Below are 14,523 nucleotides of genomic sequence, written 5' to 3' on the forward strand. Positions count from 1 at the left end.
CCGAATTTCATTGCTCCACCATTGGCGGCCTTGCCTTCAGCTGCCTGGGCCCTAAGCTCTGGAATTCCTTCCCTAAACCTTTCGGCCTCTCCATCTCTCTTTCCTCCTTTAAGACGCTCCTTAAAACCTACTTCTTTGACCAAGCTTTTGGTCACCTGTCCAAATGTCTCCTTACGTGGTTTGGTGTCAAATTTTGTTTGATAACGGTCCCGTGAAGCGCCTTGGGACATTTTACTACGTTAAAGGTGCTATATAAATGCAAGCTGTTGTTGTTGACGTTCCATAAGGAAAATGGATTTACCCTCCTTACAAGTAGTCCTAATACCCACAGAGTAATGGGGAAACAGAAAGAGTGGTGAAAATCAGAAATGATCTGCTGAGCAAATCAAAAGACCCACACTTGGTATTGTTAGCATACCATGCTACACCATTGGGATAATAGCTACAGCCCAGGAAAATATTTAATAGGAAGATGGCTGACAACAACTTTGACCCAGATCTTGCTTCTCAGTGACCATATTTCACCACCTTCCAGGAAAAAGGAGGCAAATAAGTCCCATCCGATGAAAAACTATAATTTCAGATCCAGAGTCAAATGCTACTAAATCTAAGTGAAGGTGATCAAGTCTGGATGAGAGATTCAAAGGATAGGAAGATATTGCAACAAGAAGTCTCAACACCTGAATCAAACGTTATACAAAGACCAAGTGAAGACCAAAGACCAAAATGAATAAGATGAAATAGATGTGTACTAAGCCATACAGCATAGAAGCTCTCATGTTTGATCCCTGCCCTGTGCTAGGTTAGCTGATCTCAGCCAAGTCCCCAGCATTTCCCAACCAATAGTGTATTTCTTCTGGGTCCTGGAGAAAAAATACACCAGTTAAAATTCTGAGGCTTTCACCTATTGTTTCTCTCTCCCCTTTTTGCTTTGTTCAGTCCTATAAAGGGACACGCTCATCTTACAGGTTCAGTTCAGGCAAAGATAATGACACCTGAAATGTTAATCTGTCTTACACCTATTGGGGCCTAAGTTCCGAACTGGTCGCTCGGCCGTCTGAACTTTGGTCGAGTGAGCCTTAAGTGCAACCGCGCACAAAGACGCAGATCCTGTCCCAAATGCCGGAGATAGGGTCATCTGCACAGTCAGGACGGTCGGCCTGTGCCTGTAAGGGTCCATCAGTGACACCTGCCTTTGCTGCAGGCTTGGGATATCAGAGTGGTGTACTGCCGCTCCAATGTGGAAGCCGGAGGTCCTTATCGGGTGCAGCAGCTAAGGATTTTCCTTTTCGGTCCGAAGGGACAACAAAGTAGCCCTCTAATAGTAATCGATCCCCATTTCCATGAAGCATTTTGGGGGCCTATACTCTGCCCTATTTGAACCTACACCTGCTCTGTGTGTGGGCATGGGTTCCGTTGGGCCTACCCGGTGATGTACTGGATGGAATTTCTCAGGGAAGCCCGAGGACTCTCCCAGACACAGTCCCTTGACATAGCGGGTGTGGGCGAAAGATTCCCCCCCCCGCCTCACTGGAATTTTCTAGCCTCCTCTCCATGGTGCGAAATCCCAGTGGAACTGGGTTCTGCCCCATTTTCTGGCTCCCTTCTGACAGTTACCCTAGAGATGTGCGTGCCAGAGATACGCTAGGAACATAAGGAGCAGGAGTAGGCCATTCAGTCCCCGGGGCCTGCTCCGCCATTCAATTAGATCATGGTTGATCTGCACCTCAACTCCATATCCCTTCATACCCTAACCTAACAAAAATCTATCGATCGCAGTCTTGAAAGTCTTCCCAGCAGCCACAGCCTTTTGGGGGAGAGTGTTCCAGATTTCTACTACCCTTTGTGTGAAAAAGTGCTTCCTGATTTCACTAGCGTTGTGCCCAAGCCAGAGCAGAATTTCGGGTCCACTGTGTATTTTCAGAATTTCCATTTTTTTTCTTTTTATTACTCCTGAGGCTTATATTTTGGTGTATAGAATAGGGAGATTACTTTTAATAAAGAGCACTCACTTTAGACGTTCCTTCCCCTTTAAGGGTGGTTAAATATGCAGTGTTATTCCTGTACGACAAACACCATACAATCACAACTGATACTCCTATCAAGAATTCCGCTTACAGTTCAACATCCATGCAAATAAAGAACACAAATTGAGAACTTCATCAAACACCTTATGAAACTTCAAGAAAACTATATTCATTGGATTGCACTCATCTAACCATTTAGTCACTGCCTCAAAGAAGTCTAGCAGATAACTCAGAGTGACATGAAAAAAAGGCTTTATCTAGGATTTGAATTGCATTATAACAACAAAATCAGATAATAAACCAGTCAATATGAAATTTGCCATGATGCAACTTTGTGTAAGTAGAGCCAACAAGATGCAAAGGGATTTATTTTTAGCCTTTGTAGCTTTTTTTGAGGGTACTTCTGTTGCACCCTGCAACTGAGCTGCTTTTAAGCAGAACTGCACGAATTTAGATTTTTGCCACTATGCATAATTGTAAGCAGTTGTTAGACCCTGTATAATTAACCTGTCAATGTGATTACATCACACAGCATGACATCACATGTACATACAGCTGTACTCTGGTAATGGGAATTTAAATAACAAAGCCTTGGATGTAAGGCATCCATTTTCCACAGTCCTCTGCCTAATGATGGCCGTCACAGTTATGGCTGAAATACTGCTGACAAACACTCTTGTTTCTTGCCAGCACTGGTTAGTAACCTTGATTGTGCTGCTGGTGCTGTAAATATAGTGGGAAATAAAGTATACAAAGACATGAAAATGCTATTGCAAATAGGACGATTTGACTTTGTAAATTTACTCAAAGCTTTACTCAGTTTTCTGTTACTCTTACTTCTTTGAAACTTATTTTTTGTTGAGACCGCCTGGCGTAGCACTAAATTATACAGACCAAGAAGGTCCCAGGTTTGTTCCCTGGTCTGCTCTGAGTTAACTTATCTCAGCTGGGACAGTGGTTTGGGTGCTATGACTGGCCTTTGTTCCCCCAGGAGAGGATAGAAAGTCTGCCAGAGTTGTCACACCTGTTCTATCTAGTGTGTGTAGGCTTGATGTGGTTCATGGTCAAAGAACTTTTTTTTTTATTCGTTCATGGGATGTGGGCATCGCTGGCGAGGCCAGCATTTATTGCCCATCCCTAATTGCCCTTGAGAAGGTGGTGGTGAGCCGTCTTCTTGAACTGCTGCAGTCGGTGTGGTGAAGGTTCTCCCACGGTGCTGTTAGGAAGGGAGTTCCAGGATTTTGACCCAGCGACGATGAAGGAACGGCGATATATTTCCAAGTTGGGATGGTGTATGACTTGGAGGGGAACGTGCAGGTGGTGTTGTTCCCATGTGCCTGCTGCCCTTGTCCTTCTAGGTGGTAGAGGTCACGGGTTTGGGAGGTGCTGTCGAAGAAGCCTTGGCGAGTTGCTGCAGTGCATCCTGTGGATGGTACACACTGCAGCCACAGTGTGCCGGTGGTGAAGGAAGTGAATGTTTAGGGTGGTGGATGGGGTGCCAATCAAGCGAGCTGCTTTGCCCTGGATGGTGTCGAGCTTCTTGAGTGTTGTTGGAGCTACACTCATCCAGGCAAGTGGAGAGTATTCCATCACACTCCTGACTTGTGCCTTGTAAATGGTGGAAAGGCTTTGGGGAGTCAGGAAGTGAGTCACTCGCCGCAGAATACCCAGCCTCTGACCTGCTCTTGTAGCCACAGTATTTATATGGCTGGTCCAGTTAAATTCCTGGTCAATGGTGACCCCCAGGATGTTGATGGTGGGGGATTCGGCGATGGTAATGCCATTGAATGTCAAGGGGAGGTGGTTAGACTTTCTCTTGTTGGAGATAGTCATTGCCTGGTACTTGTCCGGCGCGAATGTTACTTGCCACTTATCAGCCCAAGCCTGGATGTTGTCCAGGTCTTGCTGCATGTGGGCACGGACTGCTTCATTATCTGAGGGGTTGCGAATGAAACTGAACACTGCAATCATCAGCGAACATCCCCATTTCTGATGGAGGGAAGGTCACTGATGAAGCAGCTGAAGATGGTTGTGCCTCGGACACTGCCCTGAGGAACTCCTGCAGCAATGTCCTGGGGCTGAGATGATTGGCCTCCAACAACCATTACCATCTTCCTTTGCGCTAGGTATGACTCCAGCCACTGGAGAGTTTTCCCCCTGATTCCCATTGACTTCAATTTTACTAGGTCTCCTTGGTGCCACACTCGGTCAAATGCTGCCTTGATGTCAAGGGCAGTCACTCTCACCTCACCTCTGGAATTCAGCTCTTTTGTCATTGTTTGAACCAAGGCTGTAATGAGGTCTGGAGCCGAGTGGTCCTGCCGGACCCCAAACTGAGCATCGGTGAGCAGGTTATTGGTGAGTAAGTGCCGCTTGATAGCACTATCGACGACACCTTCCATCACTTTGCTGATGATTGAGAGAAGACTGATGGGGTGATAATTGGCCGGATTGGATTTATCCTGCTTTTTGTGGACAGGACATATCTGGGCAATTTTCCACATTGTCGGGTAGATGCCAGTGTTGTAGCTGTACTGGAACAGCTTGGCTAGAGGCGTGGCTAGTTCTGGAACACAAGCAGGGATGTTGTCAGGGCCCATAGCCTTTGCTGTATCCAGTGCACTCAGCCATTTCTTGACATCACGTGGAGTGAATCGAATTGGCTGAAGACTGGCTTCTGTGATGGTGGGGATATCGGGAGGAGGCCGGGATAGATCATCCACTCGGCTCTTCTGGCTGAAGACGGTTGCAAACGCTTCAGCCTTGTCTTTTGCACTCATGTGCTGCACTCCGCCATCATTGAGGATGGGGATGTTTACAGAGCCTCATCCTCCCGTTAGTTGTTTAATTGTCCACCACTATTTACGAATGGATGTGGCAGGACTGTCAATGCTTGTCGATGCTCACCATCTGGTCTCATGCATGAAGAAGGTCATTTAGGCGAGGTACTAGAGAGTGGCGGCACCCATGGAACTGTACCCTGACAAGAGTTGGTGCCTTCAGGAGGGGAGAAAATTGGGTATTAAAACCCTATCTTTTAAAGCTCATCTTATACAGTATTGCTCAATTGACCATATTTACTGCTAAGAAAATAAAGGCTGCAGCAAGGTAACAAAAATAACCTTTGATCTATAGGGCAATGAAGTGGAGGGAAGTCAGATAACAAACGTATCCACTGGGCTCTTCTGACACATATGTCCTTGGTCACTGCTGTGCAGAGATAAATGTTCATTGTGAGAGTTTTGCTTTTTATAATAATCAATATTTGTATTGCAGTATCAAAATGACTAAATCAAGCTTGAACAGTGCTCTGAAACATCAGCTTCAAAAAGACAAAATGTTTTATTCCTTAATTTCCTCCCTTTCCCTGGGTCGTGGTTATCCATTGAAATTAATGCAATGAAAATCGGGCAGGTCTCACCCATGTGGCTATTCTTTACGTGTGATCCCAGACGATGAGCATCAGCAAGCTATTTGTCCATAGGAGATTACAGCTGAGCCTAATCTTGTCTTCACCTAACGTCCAAACATCTGACCTTTTTGGTAGGGATCAGTGGGGAGCAACTCAGTATTGAACCTGAGACTTTCCTGATCTGTGTGGCTCACATCCAGTACTTTGTGTGTTAGCCCCAACCTCAGAAGAGCATTCCCTTCTGCACCAACTTAACAGCCTTTAGATCTGATGTGGAGATGCCGGTGATGGACTGGGGTTGACAATTGTAAACAATTTTACAACAATTTTAGATCAGCATCCTTGTGGAGTGAGGGAGACTGCCAAGTGGGGGTGTTTTTGTGCTATGGACCTCACACTTAATAGGAATAGGGTTAACTGGGAGACTGTGTCACCCAATCATTCTCATCAAATGTGAATCTGGGTCCCAGAGATGAAAGGTTAGCGCTGTCATCCAAAATACCTGCACTACTTTCAATCGCAAAATCATCTGTGACATATATCTGCACCACGGCTAGTGACTCAAGCACACAAAACAGCTATTTTACCCACAGATTAACGATAGGCTCCCTAATGACTCAATTTATAAAACAGTGAGTAACAGAGCCACACAGACTAGGATGGTCCCAAGTGTGACTTCTGGTCTATCTATGCTGAATTATCAAATCTCAGTAAGGGCAGATTGGAGCACTACTATTAACTGTGGTATTTTTTTGGGACAGGGCAGAAAAAATTAGCCAGAGGTCCTGCAGCTCAGCGCTTTCCTGTTGCAAGTATACACATGTGGATGGCAGATGAGGAGAGGCTTGGGCTCAGCTGTGATGACTCTATCATTGTTGAACAGCCTGCCAACACTCGGCACCAAGAGTCATGCATGCAGAATGTCCACATGTTGAGGTACTGAAGAGCAGGCAGCACCTGCGTGTGTCACAAGGGAATCAATGCCTTCAAGGGAGGAGGAGGAGATGGAAGAGAGAAAATTGGCAGGAGGACAAGTACCATTCAAATAGCGACAACTGATTTAATAAAAATCTTCAGTAAAATAGCAGCATTTCAATTAGATCACATCGCATGACTCCACCAGGAATATCTTGCCCTTCTACATCAGTAAATTCTTGTTATTTTTCCTTCCACATTTTAAATCTACCTGAAACTATTATGTAAAAACTTTGATAAAAGGAACAGGATATAAATATATAGTATGCAACTCATGGCTAGGATTTACAATATTTATATCATATATAAAAGACCTTAACTAGCATAACTAACCTATTTGATAGTTGTGTGTGGAAGAGCATAAGCAGCAGGTTTTGTTAGTACTGTTAAGGGAAATGTATTCCCATTTATGAACTCACTTTTCCTGCGACATTGCAAACCAGTATTCTTCAGATTTGTTCTGGCCCATATCTTGAGGTGTAGTCACTCCAAACTGAAGTGAATTTGTTCTTTTCATGGGAAGTCTGACCTTCAGGCATAAAAACATCAATCGAAGTTTGTCTTCATCATCTTTAGAATGATGCAGGTCTGCAATGATAAATCAATTTTTATAATTATTCAGTTGGTTTATACAATGAAGTATTGATTAAGTAGAGATAGAAGGGAAATAAGCACACAATAGTACTTTTAGTGACTAGACCACTGATGCACCGAGCTTGCTTTGCAAACAGCTTTTGAACATTTTAAACATAAACTTGCAATACTGATTACCTTATTGATGAATTACATTGAAAGCCCAGTTTCAGTCCATAAGGAAAGTAGTAATGGGAATTATGGTGACAGCTTTAACACCAACCACATCACACTGATACAATCAAAATTAGCAGCAGTTCCAGGTCGGGTTTTTCATTTAAATGACCTAACAATAATTCCAGATCCTTGATGTTCTGGCATCTGTGTCTGTTACTTTCTGCCTTCCACTTACAATGTAGCCCAGATCTAACAATTGCAATAGCTGGCATATTGGAACTTGCATGGGATTTCCACCAGTCTGGGTGGCAGAAAATAACACACAGCAAACCAGATTCTTATAGGCCAGAGGTTCCAAAACTGGGGGGGGGGGGGGGCTGCACTGAGGTTATCGGGGGGGGGGGTTGCACGACAACGGCTGGTGGCCAAGAACAAGAGCCTCCGATGTAGCCTCGTTTAGCCAGAGGAGAGAGGTTCATTATGAGGTTATCTCAGCACAGCGTCGAGGGGGGAGGGGAGATATTTGAATCCCCGCTGATTTCGAGAAGTGGGCATTGGACCTATCAGAGCTGCTTCTGGTGCAACAGTAATCGGTTACTGTCCAGTGTCCAGGTCTAGAGTCCACGTCTAGAATTCAGCAGAGGAGCCAGTTTTTAAAAAGATTTCTGATTGCTATTCAGTAACTCTTGCTGAAGATGCATGGTGAGAACAGGATCAGGCCCAGCTGCAATGCCCCTCATAATTGAGCTGCTTGTCAACATTCACTGCCTAGGCTCACACATGAAGAATGACCACTTGGGCAAGGTACTGGAGGTCAACCAGCACCAGTCACTGCCTTCAAGAAAGGAAAAATGAAAGTTAACAAAAATAAAATACTGGGCATCAACCAAGAGTCTACAGGAAAAATATAAACACAATTTTAAAAGATGAGAACACTGTGACAATAAATCTTTTATCTGGTCAAGATAGAACAGGATGTAATAATGTGTGACTGTTACTATAAAGCTTTCTGAGTTACTATTTCACAGTTGAAAGGGCCATTGTTATTAATTTCTGGTTTGCATGCCACAATTTACCATTATTTTGTTTGGAGAAAATGCTGGGTTAAGAATATTTTTTAATTTTGTGTATAAATGGGCTACAATTCCCACTTTATTAATGGAATAAAAACCAATAGAATGTTGAAATGCATAGTCAAAAGAGTAGAATACAAGTCAGAGGAGGTTGTAATCAAAATATGATTCTCTGGTCAGACTATATATTCAAAGCTTGTGTCCAAATCTGGTCGCTGAGGCACTAAGGAGACATTCAAGCGCTGGAGGCAGTGCAGAGAAGAGCCACGAGAGTGGTTCCTGATGTCAAAAGCTTTAGTTATGAAGAAAGTGCAGAAATTTGGGATTTCAGCCTGGAAAAGAAGCATCTGAGGAGTGATTTTATAGAGGTAGACAAGATAATTAAGGGAATGGAGAAGGTAAGTTCAGAGTATTACTTTAAATTAGGTTGTGAGAGTAGGACCAGGGGGCAAAGGTTCAAACTAGTGAAATATAATGTTTCAGGGAATTCTTAACACAGAGAGTGATTAACATGTGATATAGAGCATCAGGTAGAGTAGTGGAGGCAAAAACCCTTGAAGTTAAGAAACAATTGGATACTGCAATGGGAACACTATAGAAGGGCCAAACGGCCTTCCTCATCCATAACTATCTTGCGCTCTTATGCATAAGTAAAGAAAGAACTTGCATTTATATAGCGCCTTTCATGACCTCAGAACGCCCCAAAGCACTTTATAGCCAGTGAAGTACTTTTGAAGTGTAGCCACTGTTGTAATGTAGGATATAAAGTATGCTTTTTATCTGTGTAGTTAAAATAGGGGCAAATTTCCAAACAACTGAGTTAAATTTTGATAATATGAAGAAATCTAGGGGAGCTAAAATGAGAGTATTATTGGTTTGACTAGAATTGAATGGTGGTAATATTGCAAAACTGTCCATTTTGCTTTTGTGTTCAATCGTTTGAAAATCCCCACATCCCCCAAGAAATTTGTTTTAATAATTGAATGATAATACCTGGTAATGATGAAATAACCATAAAATTCCATAATATTTTGAGGACGTAAGACCGTGTGGAATTATGCCATTAAGAAAGGGGAGTTAACAACTGCTATAAAAGAAAAGTTGATCTGATACACAAAACAAACAAGGATTCAATATATAAACTGATGGACAACTGCTATTGGTAAAAAAGTAGTTAAGTGTGGAAGTAGAATATTATCAGAGTAAGCTATTGCCCCCTCCCCCACTGATACCCAAAACAAACAAGGATTCAATATATTTAAATTGGAGGACAACTGCTCTTGGTAAAGAAGTAGTTAAGTGTGGAAGTGGAATATTATCAGAGTAAACCCCCTCCCCCACCAACGAACTAGGAAGGTGTTTAAAAGCTTCAACCCTGTAGGAGACATTTAAACTGCAAATTTAATTCCTCTCTTGGTACTGTGATATACCTGACTTAGAAAGATTCTGATCAGGTTCACTGGTTCAATGCTGTTGTGGGTGAAGACCAGAAATGGGGGTAGGGTGGGCATAATTAATGTGAAATATATGTCCTTACATAGATTGGGAAGGGGCAGAGAGGAGTATTACATTGAAATATTACCTTTGCTTTAAACTCTGATTCTTACATTTTGGCCATTATCTCATTATCATAGTAGGCACAGCACAGGAGGAGGCCATTCGTCCCATTGTGCCTGTGTCGGCTCTTTGAAAGAGCTACCCAATTAGCCTCTTTCCCCGTAGCCCTGTAAATTTTTTCCCTTCAAGTATTTATCTAATTCCCTTTTGAAAGTTACTAATGAATCTGCTTCCACCACCCTTTCAGGCAGTGCATTCCAGATCGTTCCAGATTAATGGAATGTCTGAATACAATCATTGTTGAATTACAATTACTGCACATAAAACTATCACTGATTACCTCGATATCCAAACCAAACAAGGTCCCAACATGTTCACACAATTGGAAATCAATTATCTGTTTTGAAAAGGACTATAAAAATTGCCCTTGGTCTTTACTAACAGACCGAACGAAGGTCTTGATGTAATTATAGATGAATCATGATCCAGCTACGTGAAAGGAAGGCTGTTACTAATAATCTAATACTGTTGTTTGACCTTGTGTACTACAACGATTAAACTGAATAATGTTTTGCATTATTGTTAGATCACTATCAGCCATTCAGTATTAATGAATTGTACTTTATTTTGAAATGATTTGGGAATAATTTTCTGCCAAGTGGATTAGAAACTTTGTTGTTGTCTGACGGACCATCACCTCCTTTTGGAGTGCAGAGCACCCAAGCCCCCGCCCCCACCTGTAACACAGCCATAGTTAAACTAGTGCTCAGAATTAACCTTTTCTATTCCATTTAGCAGTTGCACCGCAAATGGCGCAGGCACACACTCAAAATATGCAAATTGCCTTGGTCTTGGAATTTGGGACAGGGTCAGGAGTGTATCAGTGGGACGGGTGAATGCTCCACCCCACCCTGATTCTCCCCTTCTCCCAAATGCTCTCCAGAGGAATTTCTGGGCTCAGAACTCAGCTTTGCCTCATGGCATGGATATGTTAAAACTCATGAGTTCACAAAACACTGCTGAATTTCCTACATTACAACAGTGATTACACTTCAAAAGTACTTAATTGGCTGTAAGGCGCTCTGAGGTTGTGAAAGGCATGATAAAAATGCAAATTCTTTCTTTACCTTCGAATTCATTACCACCTGATACATTTTAGCTATCTATAGCTGCTATTATATTACCAATCTCTTAGTTTGGATTTGTGGGGACTGGCATCCATGAGCTAACTCTGGGCGTTATTCAACTGAATTCAGTTCCCTTATCCCGAGGGCAGACTTGTAGATGAAAGTTTCTCATGGATTTATCTGTGGTTTAAGAGAGCTGGATTTAGCATTGTAAACAGTCAGAGCCAGCTCACGGACTCCAGCCTCCTGGAATCCAAGCTAAAACGGCGCCAATATAAAAGCAGTTTATAACTTTGGAGTATTGGCTGGAAGCTGAAGCAGAGATAAAACCAGCCAAGGACATAGGCCCATCAACCAGCCCTTCTTTTAATGATGGATTAAGTCCCATTTAGATTAGCACACAGAGCGACCCTGGTCACTATTCTTTTGGTATTGATGATTGTGACTTTCCTATTTACACTGTACTGTGTAGAAAGGACTGGTGCTGATGGACTTTGTTTGCCTGGATTTGTATCAATCAGTAGAGTAAAACTGTGCTTTGCTGACATCACCCAGTAGTACGTACAAGGCCAGAACTGTACATTTTGGGAGGCCAAAGCACTGACTGGGCTCTAGGGTGTTGGTCTTGCTGATAACTAACTACTGTTCATCTATAATCTTATGATTGCTGTGTAACAAAATGGGACTATGACTTTGATTATTTGATTAATGCAGTAGGATAAATTTACGGAATCCACTCTGCCAGCAGAGAGCTACACTTGAAGGGAGCTTGGGCAGGGATAAGGCTTCAACATTGTAATTCTGATTGTCTGACCTATGCTCCCTTTTGAGGGTGGTCGCCTCACCATTAGCATGAGATTGGCGAATTTACCATACAGTCTTCCCTATAGCCTGGTATATTAAGATACCAACAGTGTATTGCTAAATTACACAAACCATAGAAACCTAGATTCAATTCCTGGGCTGCTTTTGAGTTTCCAATTTTAGAAAAGAGTTGACTTTTTTTTGAGTGCCAGTCAGCCAAGCTCTGCATGTTCATTTAAGGACACATGCAAAAAGCTTTGATTTCCCCTGTCTGCAGAGGGGTACAAGTGTGTAGTATAGCTCAGTGCTGCCCACTCACTATGCTCTAAAAGCAGGTACAAATGTTGGATGGTCCCTGAAGTACAACTGTACCATTAGAAGAAACTTATGGTGTTTGTGTAATGCTGCTTCTCTAACTTTGTTGATTATTTTCTCTGGATGTCTCAATGTTAGTATTTTCTCTGGATGTCTCAATCTCTGCTTAAACATTCAGTTTAAAGAAGTGATTGCTAATGATGTGTTTCTGTTAGCATTTATAATGTTGACAAATGTATTATTTTGAGAAGTCTGAGATAAAACCTTAAGAAAATATTTTCTTTGTATACCTCTGTGTACATGGTTACTGATTAAGGAGATATTGGCTGATTAAAAACAGTGTGATTGGATCAGAAACTACAGAATGCTGTAATCTCATGTAGTAACTGTGTTATCAAATGTACTGAAATATTGTTAAGTCAATTATCAATAAGTAATGTTTATGTTGTTTCTTTCATACCTGGTGCAGATAAGTTTTCCAATATTAGATAAAGCTGGTTTTGTTGGTAAAAGTAGTGTATAACTGAGTCATACCAATAGAAAGGTCCCAGTTTGATCTTTGGTCAACGCTGAATCAGCTGATCTACAATTGGTTTTGGCGCCCCTGAGTTACAGATAGCAACATTTTCTAGGGTTCTTGCTCCTGATTGCTACCTAGTGATGCCTGTTGGAAGCACACATGTGTGATTGTTGAGCGAGGACAGGTACAGGCTTGCCTGTGACACCCATCCCCACCCAGGGCAACAAGCTGAGCAAGACAGAGAACTTTGCGATTAAATTAGAACAACAGCAGAACACAGTTGTGTAGTTACCATGCGGCATTTTAACTGTTCATGCATAAAGTGTTCTGATGTGGGACAGCCAATTTCAGAGGTTGACAAGACTGAATTATTTATTGTCAGGAGAGTAGGGAAGTTTAAAAATGGTTGGGGATAACTGAAGACAGTAATAGGAATACTAAAAAGGCCTCAGAAAAAAGGAATACGGACAATTGCAGTAGTGGTGGGAAGAATCCATGCTGAGTTGGCTGATCTCAACCAGGCAGCAGATGAAGTGCTACAATTGGTCTGGGGTAAAATCAGCCAAGCTTCCTGCTTCCAATCATTATCCATTGACTCCTGCTGGAAAGTGCATGAGTGAGGACAGAATCGTGCTTGGCTGTGATGCCTTTCATGGTCAAATGGGCTGCAAACTTTCATTTTTCTAGCTTCAGATGGGGAATGGCCACTTGGGCAAGGAGGACTGTTAAAGCCTATTGAACCAGCAAGAGTTGGCATGTTCGGGAGAGAAGGGGAGAATGGAAGAAAAAAATTAGAAGAAAAAATAATTTTTATTTTAGTAAATTTAACACCAAGTTCATTGCAATTTTCCAATAGATGTACCTACTCTTTTTTTAAGGTTGTGTTGAATTTTCTATTTCAAATAATGATCAAAGTCCAACTTTGCCTCTAAATACCATCAATGAGGTGGAACATCAATGCAAAAGTGTTCTTCAGATGCCATTTCCCTAGTTTTCTTATAATTATGAAGGGAGACAGCACTTCCACCACTAGTGTTATACCTAAAATAAATTTCTCCAAGACCATAAGTGTTTTTTCTCAGTAAGTGGGAAACGTTCACATTGAAGTTTAGCTTTTACTGCAAAGATGAAATAATAAGCAGGAATTAATGTTAGAGCACTTTGGAAGAGTGTTGTCCAGTTGAAACAATAAGAATGGGAGAGAGAGTAGAGAAGGGTGAACAGATCAAAGGGAAAATATGACAAATAGGAGCAGAGTGTTTACATTTTTTATTTAAAATAGTGTTTTCCGTTTATTTTAATTCCATGGTGTTAATATTAAATGAATGCACTCACTCCTGATATTTGAGCAGCTTTATTGCAGACTCATTAGTGATTCTTTCAATTTCTTGATGTGTGATTTGAAAATCTAAGAAACCAACCTTTATATGCTAGCAGTCCAAGGTTAATTATAATTTTCAAATATTCCATTCTCCCATTTAAAGTAAATGATTCTTTTTTTTTTAAATGCCTAATCATTTTAATGCTTTCAAAATGTTATATCTCCGTTATGAAGCCTGTTATCTCATTTCCAGTCTAATTCCTTTAATAATAGTGCTATTCTCATGAGTTGTTAAAATCTCAATCAGTACAGTAATGGGAAAGTAAAAGGGAGATTAAATCTTATGAAATTACACCTTGTTGACACAATTTTGCTAATTTAAGTCATTAAGGGGCCGGATTTTGCTGTAAGATCGCTCACCATTATCTAGGTGCAAATCGGACAGCAGCTCCAGCGACCGCACCTGCGCAGCTAAATGTGGAAATCCGGAAGTTGCCGGCTGAGATGCCCTGCTCCTCCAAAAGCTGTGCGAAAACGGCATCTCGCTGTCTGACTCACCGTTCAAATCTTTTTAACGGAGTGAAGTTCCTGTACTTACCTCATAGATGGACTAAACGTGCCAAAAAAGTTAGGGCTTGTCTA

General features: G+C 41.9%; 1 protein-coding gene across 6 annotated transcripts in view; it reads right to left on the reverse strand.

Annotated features, from left to right (window-relative positions):
• Positions 1–14,523, reverse strand: part of si:ch211-15d5.11 (nuclear receptor coactivator 7) — an 87,629-nt gene that overhangs the window by 22,234 nt on the left and 50,872 nt on the right. For all 6 annotated transcript variants that reach the window (XM_068006768.1, XM_068006769.1, XM_068006765.1 and 3 more), the window contains one exon: positions 6,834–7,002. In XM_068006768.1, the coding sequence (XP_067862869.1) occupies positions 6,834–7,002 (169 nt within the window). The remainder of the gene's footprint in view (positions 1–6,833; positions 7,003–14,523) is intronic.

Source organism: Heptranchias perlo, chromosome 26, assembly GCF_035084215.1.
Source record: "Heptranchias perlo isolate sHepPer1 chromosome 26, sHepPer1.hap1, whole genome shotgun sequence".
Taxonomy (NCBI): Eukaryota; Metazoa; Chordata; class Chondrichthyes; order Hexanchiformes; family Hexanchidae; genus Heptranchias; species Heptranchias perlo.